The sequence below is a fragment of the Nycticebus coucang genome, chromosome 5, assembly GCF_027406575.1.
Source record: "Nycticebus coucang isolate mNycCou1 chromosome 5, mNycCou1.pri, whole genome shotgun sequence".
NCBI classification, from domain to species: Eukaryota; Metazoa; Chordata; class Mammalia; order Primates; family Lorisidae; genus Nycticebus; species Nycticebus coucang.
In genome coordinates this window covers 72,982,127-73,006,975 of record NC_069784.1, presented here as the reverse complement: position 1 = coordinate 73,006,975, position 24,849 = coordinate 72,982,127, and the positions used below count along the sequence as shown (strand labels likewise).

At 41.0% G+C, this 24,849-nt stretch overlaps 1 protein-coding gene across 4 annotated transcripts in view; it reads right to left on the bottom strand.

Annotated features, from left to right (window-relative positions):
- The window catches only part of KLHL32 (kelch like family member 32), a 267,924-nt gene that overhangs the window by 38,825 nt on the left and 204,250 nt on the right, over positions 1–24,849 (bottom strand). For all 4 annotated transcript variants that reach the window (XM_053591512.1, XM_053591509.1, XM_053591510.1 and 1 more), the window contains one exon: positions 19,545–19,760. In XM_053591512.1, the coding sequence (XP_053447487.1) occupies positions 19,545–19,760 (216 nt within the window). The remainder of the gene's footprint in view (positions 1–19,544; positions 19,761–24,849) is intronic.

The following is a 24,849-nucleotide window of genomic DNA, read 5'->3' as shown; positions in this document are numbered from 1 at the left end:
ATTCTCTATCTTCTACTCCACATCCTCAGAGGGAAGTTCAATGAGGGTTATCTATTAAAGTATGTAACTTCATGTGTTATTTTATAATGCCCTAAATTCTAATAAATGCAAAACGTTAGCATGTTATCCTTTTAATATTACATAGTGTTTCTTTAGATTAAAAATATGGAAAGTTTCCTTAATGCAAGTGAGCAGGTGTTGAAATTTGCCATGCAACACAGAAGTGAGCCTTTAACGTGAGTCATGTAAGGTCCAAATAATGACATATTAATCCAGAAAAATGACTGTCAGAGAAATTAAAGCATACATTAATAAGTAAATGCAACCAAGTGGTGCCCATAGCTCAGTGGGTAGGGCACCGGCCACATACATGGAGGTTGGCAGGTTCAAACCCTGCCTGGGCCTGCTAAAACAACAATGACAACTGCAACAACAACAACAACAACAACAAAATAGTCAGGCGTTGTGGTGGGCGGTGTAGTGCCAGCTACTTGGGAGGCTGAGGCAAGAGAATTGCTTAAGCCCAAGAGTTTGAGGTTGCTGTGAGCTATGATGCCATAGCACTCTACCAAGGGTGACAGCTTGAAACTCTGTCTCAAAAATAAATAAATAAATGAAATGAAATACAATAAAATAAGTAAATAAATGCAAACAAGTCGTACAGTCACATTTTCTTCTTTAAAATCAAATGAAATATTTCAGTTCAAAAAGATGACATTCCCATAAAATCCAGAAACATCAGAAACAAGGGACACAGGATCAGGGCATTTTCCTCCAGCAGAACAATGAAAATGTTACCATGGAGGAATATTAAAGATTATGACATTGCTCACTCAAGTGCTATAATTAAAATTATGTCAACATTTTGCTTGTAAAACAGATTTTTTAAGGGAGGTTGCATATTAACCATTATAGCTGACTACAGACTTACATAAGATGCATAGGCTATTTTTCCCCTGTAAGAAATATATTTCAATGAAATCAAATCTGAGGAGGGCCCAGGCTCATTTACTGTCAGAAAAAAAAAAAAAAAACATGACTGATCATTAAAAGAATATTCAGCTTAGCAGATATGATAAGAACAAATACTCTTTCATTGTTCATTAAAACTTCTTGAAGTTGGGAGACTGGTAAATATTCTTACTTCTACCTCTTGCATAAGATTTGTGCATAAGATCTGTGCTCTTTATACATATCCTTAAAAGACATACCGCAGAACTCCAAAAGCAAAAAGCCCTTGAGACTGAAGGTGTCTCTTTCCCGTAAAGGGGAATAAACATAGAACTGGAGAAACTACAATGAACACTCTCCTGCGGCCTGCCACTTGTAAATTCCGGTTATTTGGCTCAGTCTTATGACAGAGGTAAATTGTAGATAAATGAAGAGAAAAATCAAGGTAGGACAAGAGGTAAGGTTAGTACACTGTGATATCCTTTCTACCTGTGGGATTCGGCGACCAATTTTGAGATGATCTTTAAAACAGAACAACATGAAAATATGGCTGAAGTTGGACCAGTCATTCGGCTTCTCTTCTGTAAAATGAATGACAGAGTCTCTTCTATCTCCAGGGTATGTGTCACCTATGGATCTACCAAAAATCTCTAAAAATAGAATCCTCTAAAATTCCTAGAGGTGAGAGAAGTAACCAAAATTAATGTCTAGTATCCAAGTCACAGGTTTTTATTGCACTGTTTTGATAAATCTCTTTTCAGAAAAACAAAGTGACATTTTTATCTTTAAATCTGTACTCAGCAGAAATATTTGTGCATGTGTGTGCATGTGCAGGCGCATGTAAGGGCATACACAGGCCCACGGGCAGAGACCTGGGTTATATCACGGCCTTTCTCTTCCTGGGAATACTTTGATGAGACTACATTATCCAACCTAACAGATAACATCTCTTGTAAAAATAAAATAATCTCAGCCAAAGAACACATATTTCAAATGTGCAAGGCAACTACTTCAAAGTATTATTTAGAATCCCAGAATGAAATGACACCTCATGCATAAATGCAAATATTTAATAAACTATCCACATAAATTTTACTTCTGAACTGTCTTTATACCATTCCCATATCTGATAGACACAGAACTTTTCTGATGGCAAAAAATGTCCTACCTGACAATAACAGACAACCAATGTCACCTATGCCGATGATGCTGTGAGGAAAGTGGAACACATTCTTGGTCTCATGTTTGAGCAGAACACCTGAGCAATTATCACTAACATCCTGTGACTGCTCTTCACTGCCTGACAATGTACAGTCTTCTGGCTGCTAAGCTCATTCCTCTCGTTATTCAGGGCCGAGACTGCTTCAGAGCATCATTCTAAATAAGATGTTAGTGCCTGCACATTTATATAGCATGTCCTACTAGATATTAAAGGGACTTCGCGTGGGGTCACTGAGATATTAAGCTTACACTGTTAGAACAACAACAAAGGAAAATAAGAGAAAAAAATTTAGTCAATAGAAGAAAACCTTTCTGTATCCCTTTGCCAACTAAAGTGACCCTAGGTGGATCACATAACCTCCCACTGTTTTCTCCTTAGTGCCTGTGATGAGCATGTAGTACCAGAGTGAAGTCAGCGAAAATGGCCAGAGAAATCCTGATGCTTTTTTCTACCGCAAAGGTACATCCCCATAGAGGTAAATGTGACATAACAAAAAGTGGGCAGGGCTTGATGTCAAAAGACCCATTTCTGTAACTTAATGTATTTGTGCATTTAGGAAAAACAAACACACTTGATACTCAGTTTCATCATCTGTAAAACAACTAGATATTCCCTATCTCATAGGGTTCTACAGAGGACTGAATGAGATAACATCTGAAAGGATTTGGTAAACTATGACATTTAGATCATCTAGAGCAGCGGCCATGGTATACCACGAAAAATTTTAAAGATCATTAATTGTTTTTGAAAGTTCAAAGCACAGTAAGTATATTCTTTCTTCAGTCTTTTTTTATCAAAATAATTTAAGTGTGCCATGAAGTTTAAGTATAGGTTCAAGTGTGCCATGAGCTAAAGAAGGCTGAAAAACACCACTGTATATCTTTACCAAAGAAGATGCACTCTTCACCACGATTACCATAAATTTCTTTACCCAGGTAGAAAATTCAGAGGTGATTTGGGCCCATATCTCGGCAGTCATATAACAAGGTTTGGGGGTATGAGAGGAAAAACAAGTAAACAGCAGAGGAATCTCAAAACAGAAACCAAGCCTGTAGGAAACCAGTGCCCAGAGTGGGACAGGGCTGAGTTTGAGTAGGGGGAGTGGCCTGGAGACTGGTCTGCAGCAGGTGTGCAGGGGAGGGAGAGAAATGGGGGAAGAATCAGTGGGTGGAGGGTCTCAGAAGACTTGCGAGGGACGGCATGGATGAATCAGTGGAGGGTCTCAGAAGACTTGCGAGGGACGGCATGGATGAATCAGTGGAGGGTCTCAGAAGACTTGCGAGGGACGGCATGGATGAATCAGTGGAGGGTCTCAGAAGACTTGCGAGGGACGGCATGGATGAATCAGTGGAGGGTCTCAGAAGACTTGCGAGGGACGGCATGGATGAATCAGTGGAGGGTCTCAGAAGACTTGCGAGGGACGGCATGGATGAATCAGTGGAGGGTCTCAGAAGACTTGCGAGGGACGGCATGGATGAATCAGTGGAGGGTCTCAGAAGACTTGCGAGGGACGGCATGGATGAATCAGTGGAGGGTCTCAGAAGACTTGCGAGGGACGGCATGGATGAAGGGAGAGGTGAAGGCAGTGGCTACCTCAAAAGCTAATCTGTAAGATGGGTGAGGAAAGGCTGGTGCTTTAGCTGCAGTGAGAATCTGTTAAGTGTGTGGTGAACATGGGGGTCCAATCTGGAGAAATCACAGATCTGAGGAGGAAGAGCAAGAGGACCTTTGAAGGTGGTGATGGAAGCACTGAAGAGGAAAGAGAAACTGGGCCCATGACAGGCCCAGCCTGGGAGCAGAAGCCCCAGACGCCTGGGGGCGGGGACGTCAATGCTGAGGGGACACAGCATCTTGGGACTGAGTCAGCAAGAGAGCTTGCTGTGGTGGGCGTGGAGTAATGGCTTGTAAGGACACAGACAAAGTCCTCTCTATCAGAGACAGGCTTTCCCCTGTCAGCTCGAAAGGTTACATCGATTCACAGGGGAGGCGGGAACCCGGGCAGGCTTCAACTAAAAACAATTTGAAATATTAGTTATACTTCCTTTAAGAGAAATAGCCTTTGTTTGGAGCCTATTAATTGCCAAACATGGAGAATCTATAAAACATATAATTACTTATTATCACAGATTCCAGAAGTTAATCTTAAAATGACCCTTCATGCTTTTCTAAATTCCGGAAAACCATTGATTAATTGACATATTTCTCCCCTAATTACCTTTTTTTAAATTCCCATCTCTTAAACAAAACCAAGACATAATTAATTGGTAATTTTATGAAGCGTCCCTGAGGGCCATCTTCTCCATGTTGCCCACGGAGTGAAACAACAATAATCATTTTTGGTCTAGCACGTCAAAGAATCTGGCAAGACCATATTTACACATTCCTATTCCCACGTCTTTTGAAATAAACATTTTAAAAGCACTGTTTATTAAATAAGGGCTGCATTAAAACAGGAAGCGGCGTCAAGGACTTAATTCATTTTTAGAACCTCTTCAGGTGAGACTGAATTATCACCTAATGACTCTCTTTACTATTCAAAAAGAAATAGCTTTTTTAAAAGAAAGAAATAATGTGAAAATAGAACACTTGAAGTAAAAGTATAATCATTATGGTGCCGTCACTTTAATATCTATAGACTTAATTGTTTTACAATTGGCATGTGAGAAAAAAATGTCCTGGGCTAGGTAGAAACAGGCTGTTGAGATGCAAATGTGCTGGGGTAGAAAGAAGAAAACACAAACAAAAAACCCAAACAGTGACTCCAGGTCTTGGGTGCCTAATACATGAGACCACTGTGCACAGAATAAACCCTTATTTCTTCTATTTTTCTTTTTAAAAGGTATGCACAACAGAGGCGCACCGCTCATCACAATGTGAGCTGCACATTGTACACACCAGCATTATTAGATGGCTGCATCATTTTTTACCCTTATTCTTCAAACAGCTACAAAATCAGGTGCTGGATTTATAACAAATTGAAATTTGCCACTTTTTTTTGAGACTGAGCCTCAAGCTGTCACCCTGGGTAGAGTGCCGTAGCGTCACAGCTCACAGCAACCTGAAACTCTTGGGCTTAAGTGATTCTCTTGCCTCAGCCTCCCAAGGAGCTGGAACTACAAGTGCCCGCCACAACGGCCGGCTATTTTTTTGGTTGCAGCCATCATTGTTGTTTGGCGGGCCCTGGCTGGATTTGAACCGGCCAGCTCAGGTATATGTGGCTGTCGCCTTAGCCACTTGAGCCACAGGCGCCAAGCCGAAATTTGCAACTTTTAATAAGCTCACTGCTTCTACAAATATCTGTCTCCCTCCCTTAACCCCCCCTTATGTTAATCAACGAGGAGGGGAAAGATGTAAAATGCTGTGCGTGGAAGTAGGAATTCAGCAAACGGTTGTGAGCCGTGCTAGTGAGAGAAAGGAGATGGAGCCTCAGTCCTGAGTATGTGCCCATTTTAAATGTCCTGCGTTTGCTGGCTGGTGTAAGAAACTGTGGAACCACCGTGTGAGCTGCTGCATTAGCAAACTGGCCAAAATATCCCTGTCATTTATACTTCTTCACTGCACAATCAGAACGGAAACATTGCTCTATTGGAAGGCAGTGATAAGGACGGATTTTTAAAGTTTCCATTTTTAAGTGAAAATGAAAGAAAAATGCTCTTCTAGATGTGTTGTGCCTTTGAGCTCCATTTGAAAAAAGAAAAAAAAAGGCAGAGAAAGCTGCTGTGAAGGTCACTGAGTGAAAGAACTTCCTCGGGGCACAGAATAAATTAAATCCCAAGGAAAAAATAAAATGTGATTTCCAGAGTGTGAGGCACAAACTCCAAATGACAATGATTGACAGCCAAACTATATCCGTGCAATATCCAAGGCTGCACGTTCTCATTTACCTCGGTGTAGCCAGCAAGCGCCCATTAAACATCCGTCTGATGCCCAAATTAACCTTCTTGGCAAACTGAAAGAGGCACAAACTATCATAATCAACCTTTCATTATCACAGCAGCCTCTAGTTAAAGGGTCAGAATAATTGTGCCATCAGAGCCTTGATTGTTTTCAATCAACAGACGGCTGGAGTGACAGCTCCGTGATGGAGGAGTCTGATGAAACCGCACCAGGCCTAATCAGAGCAGATGAAAGGAAGGCATGATTGGTGCAAATGAACAGTCGTGCCTCTCCTTTTCATTTACAATCTGAAATTACTCTTAAATTTGTGGGGGGTTTTCCCCCTCCCTTATGAGCACCACTGAAAGAATGTTTGACTTATTATGAGTTCTGACAGTGCAGAGTTATAAAACACAGGTAGGGTTATCAGCTGAGGCTTTAAGTGGGTATTCAGCATAATTCTAACAAATTCACTCTTGAAAAGCACAAATGACTAAAAAGGCTTCCAATGACCTAACCTCTCAGTGCTGTTTGATTAGCAGACCCATTTATTCCGCTGGCTTTCTAAATGATGATAAGATGAAACCCAGGGCAGGAACACCCTGTAAATGTTTTCTCTTAGCCCCACTGCTCTGTTTACTTCAGTATTAGTTCCTCTGCTCCAAATCTTTACCGTTGTCTAAGAACATCAAGAGCTCAAAAGAGCTCATCCATCACTGGGCTCAGAGAGAACAGGGGTCCTTCTGGTTAAGAACCTGATGCTACATAGTTTACGGAGAACCACAGGTGGTGGGATAGGGCTTGGAACCCAGAAACCCAATGTTGACACCAGAATGAATATCTGGGTAAAAGAAATGAAAAATTCTGGGATAGACTGGCTAAATTTGGCATGAAAAGGATTTGGAGAAAACTGAAGAACTATAAAGCTGCATTTGTAACAGCTGCTTTTTTTTTTTTTTTTTTTAAGAGACAGAGTCTTACTTTGTCACCCTCGGTAGAGTGCCTCTGGCGTCCCAGCTCACAGCAACCTCCAACTCCTGGGCTTATGCGATTCTCTTGCCTCAGCCTCCCAAACACCCGGCTACTTTTTTTATTGCAGTTTGGCCAGGGCCAGGTTTGAACCTGCCACCCTCAGTATATGGGGCCCAGCGCCCTACCCACTGAGCCACAGGCACCACCCAACAGCTGCTTTTGTTAACAAATATAGACATTAACATCCTTAAAAAAGTTAGTGATGAATGGAATATACACTTGGAGTGGAGAAAAATAACCTTCTACCTTCTATTTTCTTCTTTAATGTTGAGATCCAAGCAGGTAATCATGAAAGTATCATTTTTTTAGGTCAGTACTACAAAACAAAGGACAGCCTGTTAGCTACAAAGATTAATAAGCATCTAAAGTGTGTGTGTTTCTGAGTATGCGTCTCCCTGCAAACGTGTACATGGTGTGAACCAAGCCTGCATGTGTATAAGTGACAGAGGACAGGGTGGTTGCTGGCTCAGGATGCTGAGTAGTTTTGAACTATTTTACTTAAAATTTTTACATAAAACTTAGGCCATTTTATTTGCTAGGTGTGTGTTAGAATGAGGCAGGGATATATGATTAACCAAGTAAAAAATAAGAGTTATTAAAAAGAGCCTTGAATTTTCCATGCATTATTTAAAAAGTAAAATTTGTTCCCTCAAAGCTCGACCTCATTTTACCCGGTATTACGTACAGAATTCACACAGTTCGACTTACATGTAAATAGACATTAAGCGGAATATCACCAAATGTTTCATTTGAATTTCCGCAACATCTCAAAGCTTTTATTTTGTTTGTTTTTCAGAAGATAATTCTCAGAGGAAGCTATCTGGCAAATGTTTCAAACACATGTATTTTCCAAATCCATCCTTCTCTCCTCACTTTCTCCACCACTGTATGACTTGTGTGCTCACAGGCACCTCCAGCAAGCTTTTACCAACGGATGACACACGCTCTCTCATCTCCTGGGGGTTTAGTTCTCTGCAGATGGTGTTGCCTTTCTAAGGCATGACTTCCTTCTGCCCAGAAGGCAGTCTGTGTATAGGTTAAATAGGAGTGGTTTCAGGACACTGACTACACATGGGGTTTAAAACAGGATTTCCCGGCCGTTTCACAGAGCATGAGGACAAAAAGCGCACCAACTGGAGTAAATGCCTATGCGAACTCCCAGAATCCAAGGGGTGTAGAATCAATCGGGCTAAACACCACACAGCCTACTTCTTAACATGAGACGAGAAGAGCAAGAGATTCTTCACGGGACCTGGAAAACCTGATAAATCACCTCTTTGTTTACTTTATTATTTACCCTTCATCGGATTTGTATGAGGATTCCCTCCAAAGAGCACACAGCCCCAGCAGTGGGCAGAACAAGGAATCAGGGACCTCAGCAGGTCCAGCGTCACTCTCACAGCCAAACCCTAACGTGTACCTGCCTGCTAAGGGAGTGTCACCCTTTCTGGATGGAGAGGTTCTGTTTTAGTTTCAGCTGTGACTAATTTCCCATTGTGATTGGCTGACTTATAGTCAATTTAGTATAATTAATGCCAAATTACATTGTAATTCACGTAGAATTACAAATTAAAAGCTATATTAAGAGCAAATGAATTAATCAAAATTAATGATATTATGCTCACTTGTTTTAAAGTGTTAATAAGATAGGTCCTCCGAAAACGTTTAAACTTTAGCGCACGATCCATCACTCCTTTAATTACCTCATTTCCTTGTGTGGCCAGAGGAGGTAGTGTACGGGCATTTCTTATCAACAAGAGCCCACACAAAGAAGGCAGGTGCATTCAGCCTACAGTGTGCAGGGTCTTTGCAGCTTCTGTTCTTGAAGTCTATGCAGTATCTGTGCCACTTAACCAATACACACATGTAAGTCTTCCTATAGACAAAGCGGAACAATATAAAAAATCTTTGGTATCTGCTTTTAGAACCAATCACAGACTTTAAAAACAAAGAGAGAGAGAGAGAGAGAGAGTTTATCTTCCTGGCCATACTTTCTCTACCAAAATAGTGCAATCCATTTGCAGTCCTGCAGTGTGACACTCCACACAACACGGAGGAGGTGGTCAGATGAAGGAGCAGAACCTTGCTGTGGAGAATGCACGACTCTGTATTATGGGCATCAAAGAAGTCTAAGAATGATCTTTACCTAGGAATGCTGCCTCAGAGTGTTATCTTGCAATGGCTACTTTTCTCGTCCAAGTTTGTGGAGTCAAGTGTTCTTTATTTCACTTGTAGCCAAGGTCTTGGCAGCAGGGGCTGAGGTAGTGTGTAAGGATGTTAGGACTCAGCAATAAATGTTGAGGCTTCTCCTGACATCTCTTTTGAACTGGAGTAATTCTACAGCCTACGGGCCACTCCACAGAGAAGTTTAGATCCTCTCCCCCAGGATTCCTGGAACAGCAAATCTCTATGGTCAGACACAGCCAACTGACATGAACACCGTGGGTATTCAACTTGCCTGATATTGCAGGGTATGGGCCCACAGGTTCATAGGTATTGGAAAGAGATTAATATTTGTCCATTTCAATAAATATTTTTCTTTCTTTCTCTTAAATCTTGTATGTAAACCATCACCCAACTATTAATTTCTGCTGGATAAATTTCCAAATTTGCAATTTTAGGTATAAGATAAGATGTGATAAATAATTATTCCCATTAGTTTCATCCAATCTCTAGTCCCAGATAGGGATAACAGCCTGCAATTGTCGGTGTCACTGCAGCGGAAATAATGGCAGTCCAGATTCTTTTTTACACCGATTTAAAGCTCTTGATCAGATTTTAAATTGATCCTTCCCTACGGCTCTTGTTTCCTGCTCTACACTTCACCACCTTGTACTTTAAAGAATTGAAAGGTGGTGCCCTCCTTCTACCAGCATTCTCTGTCCATTCTTCCTCAGCAAAACATCTAGAGCCCCAATCTGGGGTCCGAGCAGAAAAGAACCCCCAACAACACTTTCCTGTCCCATTATTGGAGTCATTTTTGGAACTTCCTATAAAGTCATACAACAGGTGAAAATTAAAGCTGATAATTTATTAGGAAAATATCTGCTTCCAGATCACTCATTATAAAATGATACATAAAAACTTTTGACTTATGAGAAAAAGGTACTTGGAGGTTCTGGTTCTTAGAGACTTGTATTTCAAGAGAGCACAGTGAGGGCTTGGCACCCATAGCTCAGTGGTTAGGGCTCCAGCCAAATACACTGGGACTGGCAGGTTTGAACCCGACTCAGGCCTGCTAAACAACAATGAAACTACAACAAAAAGATAGCCAGGCATTGTGGCGGGCACCTGTAGTCCCAGCTACTTAGGAGACTGAGGAAAGAGAATTGCTTAAGCCCTAGAGTTTGAGGTTGCTGTGAGCTGTGATGCCCCGGCACTCTACCGAGGTTGACATAGTGAGACTCTATGTCAAAAAAAAAAAAAAAAGAGAGAGAGAGCACACAGTGAGACTTCCCCTGAAATCTGCACTGTGAAGTGAGTCAACCACGGAACCTCAGCAAGCTTTAGTTTTCTTACTAGTTAAAATCTGGGTAATACTTTACCAACCTTAACAAGGCTAATGAGAGACTAAAATGAAAGTAGGTTTTCAGAAAAGCTTTAAAATACAAAGGTCTCCAGGCTTGTAAAGAATTATTATTGTTAGTGGTAGTACTGATAGATTTCCATGCCTAGCCTCAGAGTTTCTCCCTCATACACATACACAGCTTATATTTGGGTTTTATTTTTTAATCCCTGATAACCCAGGTAGCAGCAACATTACTGCAGACCATCAATGCATAAGTAATATTCTCCAATCATGTTTTCCTTTCTCACAGCAGCAATGACAAAAATATCAGTCTGGAAACAACATGAATCACAATGAAAATTAGAAGCGGAGAACATAAATATGTCCTATCTCATAAATCACCTTGTTGTTCTGTTGTGCTTATTCTTTTAAAAAAGAGAAAGAAAAAAATAACTATTAACTCATGGGAATAGCAGCATATAAATACAAGCTGGGTCCCCTGTAATTTCTGATAATCACACTGCCCCTCGCAACTACTTGACAATGCACAGCTCCAGCGCTGAGGATTAGCGGGAGCACAGTTCCTCTGAAATGAATGTGGCATGCACCTCACAAAGGCCCAGATAAACAACAGCAAAGCCACTAGTCAAGCTACTTGGGGATGAATCCTCACAGAGGAATTAGCTGCACATAGATCAGGAGGAATAACTAAATGTACACCATGGCCGCTTTGAGCACCACGCTTTGAAATAGCAGCATTACGCGGTGTCCAGCTGGGGCCCTTAAAGGATAAGGCATCCTCTAATCATGATGCAAAAGGAGCCACTGTGTGTTCGCTTCACTAGTACCTAATAAAAAGAAATGGAGATATCCTCATCACATTTGTAGGAAAAAAACTATTACATAGCTGTGAGGAACCATAAGAAGTTTCTGGAAGAAAACTGAGAAGTGGTTAGTACTATTTGATTAGTTTATGGAAAAGTATGTTAAAAAACAGAATGAGATATCATGAAGATACCCAGAATGTACCTGGGGGAAAAATAGTTAACAAAGCATATGTGTATGACAGAGAATTGAGGCAAGGTGGGAATGTAATGAAAATATTGTAATTTTATTTGGGGATCAGAATTTTCAGGCCACAGTATTTTATTCCATTTCTAATTACCAAGGTCCAAGTATAAGAAATGCAAACAGTACTCAAAAATGATTAAATCATCACCCATGGTCTTATTTCTTTGCAGCTTGGACTGTACCACATGGATTGATTGGCACACGTATGAGGACACATACAGTGAGCAAGACTTAGCCATGAACGATGCACCGAATAAAAGGCACAGGGACAAAGGGTAGTGTGGAAATGTTCAAATGAAACATTTCCTTTTCCACTCAACTCATACTATTCCTGCATGCCCCAAATTGGCAAAGAAATAATCACACTTTTTGGCACAGGTCAGTCTCTACTGGGAAGGAATCAGGCACGGTGGGAGAGAGTAGCAGAAACCACCACGTCAGACCCTGTGAGATCTGGGAATCCAGGGCCCCACTTGTCCTCTCTATCACTAACTGCCCAGTACTCATCACATGGCGGGCAATATCCGTGCTTGGTAGGACATGGTCAGGCAAAACAGGCACCCAATCACTATTTGGAATGAATGAAAAAAATGACTCAGGCACATTCCAGGAAACAAAGAATTAGAATTAGCAGCATGACAGACATTGAGGCAGGCAGACTGGCCACGATCCTTTTAATCCATGGGCACTATGCCAGGAAATTGGAAGGATGAAGCCCTTCTTAATACCTTTTAAAGTCAAGGATTAATTTGATACACCTTTGTGTCCGTCACTCCTGAATACTTCTGAGCTTCTTATAAATTTGAAATCTATTGGCTCAGCGCCCGTAGCTCAGCGAGCAGTTAGGGCATGGGGGCTGGTGGGTTCGAATCCAGCCCTAGCCTGCTAAACAAACAAATTAACTAAAAAAATAGCCAGGTCTTGTGGCAGGTGCCTGTAGCCCCATCTACAAGGGAGGCTGAGGCAAGAGAATTGCTTGAGCCCAAGAGTTTGAGGTGGTTGTGAGCTGTGACGCTACAGCACTCTACTGAGGGCGACAAAATGAGACTCTTGTTTCAAACAAAAAAAAAAAAAAAAATTACAATGTACCCAGAAGAAAAGAAATCATTTCGCCATAAAGACATTTGCATTAGAATGTTTATTGTGGCTCAATTCACAATTGCCAAGATGTGAAAGCAACCTAAGTGCCCATTAGCCCATGAATGGATAACGAACTGTGGTATATGTATACCATGGAGTACTATTCAGCTATAAAAAAGATGGAAACTTTACATCTTTTGTGTTTACCTGGATGGAGTTGAAGCATGTTCCCCTTAGTAAAGTATCATGAGAATGAAAAAACAAATATCCAATATACTCAATACTAATATGAAACCAATAGAAAACTACATGTCCACATGAGAGAAAAACACAATTATATTCTAGAGAGGGGGAGTGGAGAGAAGGCAGGAGGATTGGTAAGCTCTCATCTAATGTGAGGTGTACAGCACGCCCCCTGGGTGAAGGGCTCAACTACAACTTGAACTTTACCTTAGAAATACAAACAATGGCCTAAACATTTGTACACTTACATATTAATCTGAAATCAAAAGAAAAATAAAATAAAAGCTATGAACCAAAATGAACAGAGCCCAAGAATCAGAAGACATGAGCCTAACTCTGCTTTATTTCCTCAGTTTCTCCACTTGCACTGTAAGGGAATGACACAATGATAAATGCAGAGGCATTCCCAGAGCGGTGATGTGACATTCAAATTAGAAGTACTGTGACAGGACTGTTGGGCACGGAGGGCTCTTTGTTCTCCCATCTCCCTGGCCAGAGGTACATTTGGGTCAGTTTATCATCTAAGAGATAGAGATGAAAGCTGAGTACACTCCAGGGTCCTCTACTTTCCAACTATAAAGGGACAGAAGCTTTTTGTTTGGATTCACCTCTGGGACTCCTTTTGAGGCAAATGATTAAATCAAACTGTAATGTGGGTGATTTCGTGGTGTAGAAAGAAGCTCAGGAGGAGTCTGTCAAAAGAACACTGCATTTGAGGTGTTGACTACCCTAAACAGTATGTGAATTATGTCTCTAGAGATGTAAAGTGCATGTGTTATTAACAGTGTAATGAATGGAAGCAAACTTCCTACAAAAATATAAGGAGAAGCGCAGCCTTTAAAATGCCAAACTCATTTTGTACACCAAATGTTCTAGAATAAATCTAGCCTTTTTTTTTTTTTGTATGTTGCCCTCTGTAAAGTGCCGTGGCGTCACAGATCACAGGAACCTCAAACTCTTGGGCTCAAGCAAGTCCCATGCCTCAGCCTCCCAAGTAGCTGGGACTATAAGCACCTGCTACAGTGCCCAGATATTTTTTTTGTTGTAGTTTTATCGTTGTTTAGCAGGACCAGGTGAGGTTTGAACCCGCCAGCCTTGGTGTATGTGGCCAGCACCCTAACCACTGAGCTACAGGCACCGAGCCTAAATCCAGCCTTTTATAGGACTGGTAGGATGTCTTGTTATCCATTCAATATATTTTAATATGAAAACTCTACATTATTGTTTTTATCTATTATTTATACAGCGCAAGAGAACAACATGGCAGTGTGCAATGCAGATATTACAGGCAGAGCCTCTGCCTCAGGAATATGGAATCAAAGACAAATGAACACGGGATTGCTCCCCAGTCCCAAACCAGGGGACGTTGTAACTCTTTGCCCTCCTAATGTGGGCCATAACTAGGGTAGAGGAGGCTGACTGCTGAGGCCGGATCTTGTTTGACATCACTCATGTGACCACTGAATTGTTTGGTCTTATTATTTACTTAAGTCCAGGCAAGTTAGCCTCAAACTGTAATCAGCAAATGTTAATAAAGGGGGAAAAGCATTGATAGGACCCCAAGGCTTATAAAGGAAGAAAAGTACTGATCTTACAGTTAATAAATTAATAATTAACATAAAATAAAACATCCATACATTCAGGAACAAGAGTAAAATAAATCTAAAAATTGAATATTTTCATAAAGCTTCTTACCCCAGGATCTAGCTTCCAACACTATTCCAAGCACTTAACAGATACTCAAGAAATACTCATTTTTATTTCCAAACTATGTTAAAATACTCCTGTTTCTGCTACTTCAGACATGAGATAAAAATTCAGAGAGCTAGATTAATGGTTTAAAATCCAAAGGCTCCTTCCTATTTGGGGTGAGTCATGGGAGGGGGAAATGGAGTTGGTAGCCCCACCCTCTGCCTTCCCCTCCAGCAAGGTTTTGGGTGCTTACTCGGTGTTGAGTGAGCATGATATGGGTGGAAAGCCACAGCTCTCCCTGAGCTGGTGTATCTAAGAATTTACACTGCATTCAGGCTCCTCCTATGAACTGTACTCCCATGGAATCCAGTCATTTCCCTCTCTCTGGTAAAAGGGAATCTGAGCCCAATGAGGCCAAGAGCATAATTCATTCCTGAAAATAAAACTGTGATTTCCCAGCATGTCCTTGGAAATCGAAAACAGATCCAACGCATGGGAGTGGGGTGGCGTTATTTCATTACCTGGTTCTAAGTTTTGTTATTAATGAAGAGTTGTTGTGTTTTAGCTTATTTATTTACTTAACAGTATGTAATGGACAAACAAGGATTGTGTATACTCAAGGTATTCTAGGTGATGTTTTGATATAATACACACTGTGCAATGATTAGCCCAGATGAATTAACACATCCATCACCAGCCATGCTGTACATTAACTCCCAGAACTTGCTCATCTTATAACTGAAAGATGTGTACTCTTTGACAAACATCTCCCCATTTCTTCCCCTCTCCAGCTCCTCATGGAACTCCTCGTGGTTGGAGCTTCTCCTTCTTCGCAGGGCTCAGAAGTCTGAAACCATATGCTGAATCTAACTGAAGATATTTAACAGGGCCCTACTGAAATGCAGTTAGAACTAAAACCCCAAAGCACAATTAAACAGGCTGAGATCTGCCAGGTCACAAATGTGAGTGACCTTGTGCCCCCTATTTCCTCTTTAGCTGATTTGCTCATTTTTAGTCTCTTCTTTCTCTGAAGTAACCAACTTGGTATCTTTCATCTAGAATCTAACAAGTTGCTGGCCTTAAAACAAAGCAAATCGGCTCGGTGCCTGTAGCTCAGTGAATAGGATGCCAGCCAGGTACACTGAGGCTGGTGGGTTCGGCCCGGCCTGAGCCTGCTAAACAACAATGACAACTGGAACCAAAAAACAAAAACAAAGCAAATCGTTGAGCTGAATTTTTAAAAAACAATATTTTTAGGGACTCTGTGTTGCCTCTGAATACAGAGTGAAGTTAGGCAACAGACTAACTAGTTTTACACTATGGAAGGGAGAAATGAATTGTCTGGGAGGGATCAAGAAGCCCTCTGTGAGAAGAAAGACTTAGAATAAAGTTTTAGAGGGTGAAATGGAAGGAAAAGAGCAGATGTAAGGCATATCAATCTCAAGGGGTCTCACAGGTTCATGTGTTCACAGAATGGTGACTGTGGGCTGTGGCACATTTTGTTAAGGAAAGGGACTAAGAGCAGGAAAAAGTAAGAGAGTTGTTCTGTGAGGATAATTTGAAGGTTCTTATGACAAGTCTTCTGGTGAATCATGAAAATTAAGTCTTTCTTGGGCTTCTTCCACAACTTGGCAATTATGAATTAAGCTGCAATGAATAATCTGGTGCAAATATTTTTATTGCCAAATGATTTTTGGTCCTTGGGATATACACCTAGAAGAGGAATTGCAGGATCAAACGGCAGGTCTACATTTAGAGCCCAAGTGCTCATTGACCCATGAATGGATTAATAAATTGTGGTATATGTATACCATGGAATACTATGCAGCATTAAAAAAGATGGAGACTTTACCTCTTTTATGTTTACATAGATGGAGCTGGAAAATATTCTTAGTAAAGTATCTCGGGAATGGAAAAAAAAATATCCAATGTACTCAGTACTACTGTGAAACCAATTTAGAATCACTCACACTTGCATACGAAGAATGAAACAACTATGGCCTAGGATGAAAAAGGGAAGGGGAGGGAGACGGGAGGGGAGGGGAGTGGGTTGATAGAGGGAGGGTTGGTAGGGGGACCACACCTATGGAGCGTGTTGCAAGTACAAGTTGGATCTATCAGGTGTAGAACACAAATGTCTTAATGCTGTAATTGGGTAAATGAGGTGAAAGCTATGTTGATTAGTAGTATGTAAGCACTCCAATTTGTACAAATCATCAACACATTGAATCCCATAATGGCATAAATGTATTTATGATCTACGTACAAATGACTTAATAAAAAAAAATTTTTAAAAAGAAAATTAAGCCTTTCACCAAAAAAAGAGATCGCCCCAGATTACATTATTGTTGGGTGGCGTAAGAGCTACCTGTGTTTACCGTGCTCTCCCGTAAGTAAATAAGTTGCACATATTCATCAAATAGCACAACCCCTCCTCCTGCTTTTCTATTACCTGTCCCACTATGTGCCAATTTTCTTTCTCCTCCCCAACACCCTTTGCTTCACTGTTCTTCTTTAAGACATGGGATGGGGATTTGTCAAAGTCAATGAGCACTTTATTACAGTGAGAACGTTCTATAATGAACAATTCAGCAATTTAATGAGATTCTGTAGATCTGTCTCCAGCCTGTCCATCAAGTCTCAGTTCTATAAAGCACCCTGACACTAATCCTCCGGCATACCAATCTCCACCCTGGGCTGAATATTAGATTCTTCCATGGTATATTGCATTACTAGTATAACCTCAGCAAAAAATGATGAACTTAACTATACTTGAGGCAAAATAGCTGGTCTGATTTGATTTTTCTCTATTGGATTGAATTTGAAGAAATCACTTATTTACTAATATAAAGCAAAAACAGTTTCATATTGCCTTCTGAATGCTTAAATTGATAATATTTATGGGAGTCTTTTAATTCTTTCTTGAGAACCAGGTATTAAAAAAAAAGTATTGCCTGTAGCAGAAACCAGCTTTTAAAATTCTACATTATAAAATTAGTAAACTTTCGAGAGGCCATTATGATAACTCTTAAGTGAACAGGATGGAATTTTCTTGACACTCGGACACCTGCACATTACCACACTGCTCTCCGGCAGTGCCTTCAACTGTGCCACAAAAAGGGGACAGACGCCATGAGGAGGCTTGGCCTCAGATCTCAATTCAGTTAGAAAAGTTTAAAATGCAGGAGCCACTCCAAGTCTCTCTTTTTTTCCCCAGAAAGTAATGAAAATTTTGAAAATTTTGCTACTTCCCACTTTGAATTGACCAAAGTAAATTCTGTTGATCTATATTTATAGAACTGCAGATAACTGAAATTCCTACCAAAAACACATCCTCACCATAACTTTTAAGCTCTGTCTGAACAAACATTACCAGAAATACCCAAGAAGCACAAATGCATGACTTACTTTTTTGTGTTTGTCTTTATATATATAGTTGTTGTTGTTGTTTGTTTTGTTTTTTTGCAGTTTTTGGCCAGGGCTGGGTTTGAACCCGCCACCTCCGGCATATGGAGGCCGGCACCCTACCCCTTGGAGCCACAGGCACCACCCTGTCTTTATATTTTCTTTGTCAAAACGATATAGAATAGTGAAGTCAAGAGAGTGTGAAATAGTGAAGAATAGAAATTAATCCAAAAAAGGATTAATTAAGTGTCAGCAAACTTAAATTTGAAGGCTGGTTCTGTTCTATAATTCTGAGCAAGGCACTAAAGCTTCCTTGTGTGCCTCTGGTAGACTGGCCATTCTTCAGGCCTGTTGTCAATAATTTACAAAAAGCCTGGGATCCAGGAGCTTCAGTACACCACAGTTCCTATTATCCTCACTGTTGGAAGCAATAGGAAGAGGGAAGTGATTAATGTAATACAAATAAAGAGGAAAGAGGGAAATGTCATCAGGAGAGTCATCAGTCAGAGAGTCAAAGGCTGGAGATTAACAGCCACCTTTCACTCTGTTTGGGCCAGGATCAAAGTACTCTATAAATGTCATCTGATAAGAGACCAGGAATTCACTGCTTCATCAGTTAATAGAAGACTTGAAATTTTCCCTTGTAGTCTGTATATAATTATTTTTCAAATGTTTGTGAAACCGCGAGGGCACAGTACCCTAGAAGTAACAAAATGGCGTGTCTGTGCTTCAGAGAGTGAGAAAGACCCACAGCGTGAGGGGAAGGGGAAGAGGAAGAGGGACTCTATTTTCCACCAACATCATGCAGATTGTTTAAAGATAGTCACTGGGATGAGCAGAAGAGGACTTAAATTGAATAATCAACTTCAAAACAAAAACAGCCTCCTGTCTCCTGGAGGAAGGACTGACATAGTGTGAGAAGAGTGCTGTGTCACGTGAAAAGGCCAAGCCCAGGAAAACAGTGTGTCACAGAACCAACTAGGTGGGAGATTTCCCCACTGCAGGCAAGAGGAACTTCATTTCATTCCAGCTTCAAGATGATCTCTGTTGCAACAAAGAAATGTTTTCTGAGTTGTTTACAGGAAGGCCCAGAATTTATTCTGATTCCACTGGTTTTGAATGTGCATACCTCACTTGACAATCCATTTTTTTCATGTTCAGTTAAAGAAACAATTATTTTCAGAAGAAAAAAAAACATTTTTTTTGGCTCTTCCAAAAAGAGCCAAAAGCTGTCACTGTGTTGGTTTTATGAAGTCACAGGGAGGGTCTCATGCAGGAATCTCACCTGTGACTCCCTGAGCTAAGCCTTCTCCATCACTGGCCCAGCAAGGGAGCATGACTTTCAAACTCCAACCCCATGAAAACCAAACCAGATAAAATAGTGGTCAGCATCCCTCAACCCTTTACCTTCTTTTCATGCTGTGCACTCTCTGTGTCCAGCAAGGATGGTGCAGAGCCCCTTACCTGCCAGATCTGCTCCTCGCTCAGGGAGGTCAAGCGGTCGCTCTTCAGGACCTCCTGCAGCAGGCAGTAAGGGAGCGTGAGGACGTCTTCAGGGCGGCTCTTCAGGAGCTCCGAGAGATGTTTCACTAGGAAATCGATCACTGCTTTCTCCAACAAAGTGAGGTTAAACAGGTCAGCAAGTCTGTACAGATCCAAGTAATTAAAGCTATTTAATTCCTGGGTGCCAAAAGATAAAAATGAAAAGAGATCTCTTAGAAATCCGTCTACAAAAGAGCAGGCAAGAAATTCAGGTTGACTCACTTAAGGTTTTCATGACAGGTGTGGGAAAAATGGGACTGTGAATGAAAAAGGCACCTTTGGGTAGAGAGAGAACTGCTACTCGACAATTCATCATTTTTCCTCATTTTACTCCTTTTAAAACCCATGTACTTTAAAGACATCTCAACAAAGAAAGCAAAAAGGGTATTTGGTTTGACTGGCTAACATGTTACTTTGCAATGTTTCAGAAACATTTTACTAATGCACATAATTGATTTTTCTATCCTTACCACATTTTATTGATTTTTTTTTTTTTTTTTAAACAGAGCCTCAAGCTGTCACCCTGGGTAGAGTGCCATGGCATCACAGCTCACACCAACCTCTAGCAATCGCTCAAGCGATTCTCCTGCCTCAGTCTCCCAAGTAGCTGGGACTACAGACCCTGCCACAACGCCTGGCTATTTTTCGGTTGCAGCCATCATTGTTGTTGGGCGGGCCCGGGCTGGATTCGAACCTGCCAGCTCAGGTGTATGTGGCTGGCACCTTAGCTGCTTGAGCCACAGGCGCAGAGCCCCTTACCACATTTTAGAGATTTCTTTTTTCCTATTAAAGATAAGGGCATCAACTGACATCAATGATTAGATGACACAAAACTTTATGGAGAGAGAGGGATTCTGCTCTTTTTCCAAAACTTCAAAGTCAGTATGTCTTTGAGTAAAAACAATCCTCACTGACTTCATTAAAACAGAGTTTTACATGTAAGTTCTTGGGGAATGAGGACATCTCAAAGAAAAGGGTCCTGCCCCAAACAATCCTATATTGAACCCACTTAATAAGATCAATGATTTATAATTGTCCTTTGTTTTTCTGCTATCCTCAAACATCCAGACCAACCACCCATAGCCTTCTTTCCCACCTTTTCAAAGAGTTTGTTTTGGGGGATTTCACCTGTCTCTACAAACTCTCAAAGTCATACAGCCAGGGCTCTACAATAATACCCAGAGACCAAACACTTCCCTGGAACCTTTGTCACCCATGGAGAACGAGAGTGGGCACACCCTCTTTGAAAGAAACTTTATATATTTCAAGTAGAATGAGAATGGGATTTGTTCTACCTTCCCCTCATTTTTATGTGCAAGTAGTATTTCCAAATAATTTAAGGAAGGCAGAATGCCATCAGGTAGCTCAGTTACTCTATTGATCTATTCCAAGGATTTTCAACATATTTTCCCCTTTTCTGGTTACCCAAGGATGTTAAGAATTCTGTATTGAGGTGCATGTATTTGCATATCAGTAGTTAAACTGTACAAAGTGGAGAGCTGAAGAAAAAAGGAAACCCACTCTCAATACAGCCAGGATGCCCTAACACACACTCCTCCTACTGGGGCAGAGAGGCTCTGTGAGCTTTAAGCAAAATTATCATTTCTTGTCCTTTTGGTTAAGACCATGTGTAAGCAAAATAAGCATCAATAATGTTGCTTTATGTTTTAATTAAATAAATGCTATTTTAGAACTTCAAAAAGTGAAATCCATCTTTATATCTTGGAACTTCAATAAAAAAGGAAATCTAAAAACTAAAAAAAAAAAAAAAAAAATAATGTTGCTTTTAAGGATTTCCATTAATGTGATGGAGGAGGGTGGAAAGCAATGGTTAAATTGCATTAAGTGCCCACCTACAGTACTATGGATAGGAAAAAAAAAATCATTGCTGTTTTTAGACAGAATACCATTATGTTTCTGGTTATGACAAGTAATACATGCTCATTTCATAAAATTCAGGAAATACAAAGTATGGAAAAGAAAACAAAAATCATTCATAATTTCATCATGCAGAGATAATCACTATTAATGTTTTGGCATACATACTTTCAGACTTTTTAGAAAGAAGTCTTTTATACGTCAAAGAAAGAGAAAGAATATTTGCATTCAAGGCAAAATAAACCATGGGCCTCTCCAGGCACTCAGAGGCAGCCCAGGCTTGTTGAGGAGACCAAGGGCCATGGAGTGAGGCAGGCTTGGCTCACATCCAGCTCTGACACTGTTGGCCGCACCTCAGGTCTGTCACTGAATCTCCTATTCTCCATTCACAAAACTGGAGAGTAACCAGCTCATAGGGTTGTCATGGAGATAACGTACAAAAAGCAGTTACGATGAAAGTATGGCGCATGGAAAATATATAATAAATACTTCAAAGAATAATAAAGTATATCTGAGTATTTGGTATCTGTAAACTATGATTCATCACTGATGCGAAGAGTGAAGAATGTGTTCTCTTTTGATATCCTAGTCTTGAATAAAGTGTAGCATTAAGTTAGAGAAAGGGTGGTCAGAGTAAAATCCATTGAATTGGGTTATAAAGTAATTGCATGTTAATGCTTCCCACACCTGCTAACCCAAGCCTTCCTCCTAAGCTCCAAATTCATTTCCCCAACTGCCTATGAGAGGACACACTCATGAGTATCTCGCAGCTATCCTGAACTTATCATGTCCAGCCGGCACTTGCTTTATGTGCAGCTGCATCTTCTCTGTGTTCCCTCCTGTAGAGGCCACCCCATCAGGAATCCAGGGGCTGGCCCACATTCCTCCCGCCTACCTAGACCATCACCAACTCCAGTCTGCTCTTCCTCCTTAGTATTGCTTGTTCTGCCCCTCAGCCTCTCCTGTCCAAACCTCCTACAACAATGTCCTAACTTACCATTCCTGCCTCCAGTCTCAAACTCAGTTCCCTCTTTTTACAAGAATTGGACTACAACGATCATCTGTTTAAAACCTGTGAAAAGGTTCCCATTTCCTTGTGGAAAAGTCCAACATCGGTAATGCTGCCTAGGGCTTCCCTGACCTGGATTCTGCTGATCTCATGCCACAATGCAGCAACTCACCCATCCACCCTGGCTCCAGCCATGACAGCAAACCCCACCTTCACATCACACGCCAGGACTCCAGAGGCATTGGCAGTACAGTGGCAAGCAAAACCAGGCAAGCCCCAACCCTTGTAAGGTATATGGTTTACCAGAAAAGAGAGCTGGCCATAAATAAGCAAACAAAAAATTACAAACAAATAGAAAATTATAACCAAGGTGAAGATTACAAAGGGTAGGATATAGAGCTGTGACTGTCCATCATAGATTTGGCCCCATGTAGAAAGTTAGTAAAGGCTTCCCTGGGAAACCATGTAAAGCTGACAGTTGACTGAAGAACAGACATTAACTTGGCAAAGGGTGGGCTGTGGAATGTATCTTAACTGTATTTTCCTATTTCTATATTCCTGATGCTCTGGTATCTATAGTCTTACTGATTGGTGAGAGACCACCCCTCCCAGACTAGCCCATTCCTAGAGAGAACAAATGGTTTTATACTCTGAGCCACCTCTTCCGCCTGGCATGTACACTCCAAGCAGCAATATTTCTCTGTCTTGGCTCGGCACCCATAGCTCACTGAGTAGGGTGTCAGCCACATACACTGAAGCTGGCAGGTCCGAGCCCCGCACAGGCCTGCTAAACTGCAACCAAAAAATAGCTGGGGCTCAGTGCCTGTTGCTCCGCCGCTAGGGTGCCAGCCACATACACCGGAGCTGGAGGGTTCGAACCCAGCCAGGGCCTGCCAAACAACCACTACAACCCTAAATTGGCCAGGTGTTGTGATAGGCACCTGTAGTCCCAGCTACTTGGGAAGCTGAATCAAAAGAATCGCTTAAGCCCAAGAGTTTGAGGTTGCTGTGAGCTGTGACACCACAACACTCTACCGAGGGTTACGTAGTGAGACTCTGTCTCAAACAAAACAAAACAAAAAAAATTCCTCTGTCTTTATCATACCAGGGCCAAATATCAGACAACCAGAGTGATCACCTCTATTCCAGAGCCCACTCAAATGATTCAAATAGCCAGCTGTAAGCAGGCCTGCCCTGCCTCACTCCTTTGTTCCTGCAGAAACCAATAATGGCTCTTGCTCACTTTTCTCCCTCACTCCCGCTGCCCCCCCTCCCCCACTGTGCATAACTTCACTTGACCCTATAAGGGCCTTTGACTGCAGAGCTTCCTCCATCTATCAAACCCAAGCTCCCTGGTAGCAAGGATGCTATTTTACTCTCCATGAGTCCCTGGTAACCAGTGGGGCACAGATGCTCAAAACACACGTGATCAATGAAAGAATGTCCATGAGCTTTTTCTGTTTACATGTAATTCAGCAAAACCAGAATGGCCCATTTCTTTCCCACATGTCCAATTCTGACGCTCGTCCAAATCAGGCCATTTTTCAAGCTTCATCTGCCTCTCTCATCTTCCCTTTCTCTTTCTGACCTTCTCACACATATACACAAAGCCAGTGGCCATTCGGTTTTCTGACTGGAAAACTGGTCATAATGACTAGAGTTCAAAGTGTTAACAGACATGGAATATAATCATTCTTCTATAAGAAAAAGTTTCAATCAACGCCAAATTTCTTTTACAATGCAAGAGAGAAATATTTCCTCTATGAATTGGCTACCCGAAGTATTTTAATACCTTTCAAATGATACTTTGTCCTAAATATGAGATTGTCTCAGTTCTCCCATATTCTGTGACTTAAAAATCCAAGTACCCAGGTAGAAGCAGTGGTTTTAAATGGAAATTATAGCTCAGCAACAAGAAACTCTCTTGAGTAAAAAGATCTCTTTTTTTTTTCTAAAAAGGTTTCATTTCTGTGGCACTGCTTCTCATTTGAAATTTAGTTTCTATTCAGAATTATGGTGCATACATTGTTGTTCTTTGGGGGGAATATTTTAAAATAGTATTTATTTTCTTTTGGTTTAGGGCTATTTGGTTTCTCTCTTTCCTTCTATTTGTTTCTTATAGTGTGAATGACAAGTTAAATAACAGAAGAAGAGCCATAAAATGTGTCCCCAGTACTGCTCTAGCTAAGGCATAAACACCAGTGTTTCAAGTTCAGTAACTCTATATATTCCCCAAACTTGTCTGTGTGGCCTGTTCCCCTAATTAATTCCTTAAAATGGCTATTCCCAGATTACTGAATATGGCAGGGAAAAGAAAGCATGAGAAAGACAAATACGATC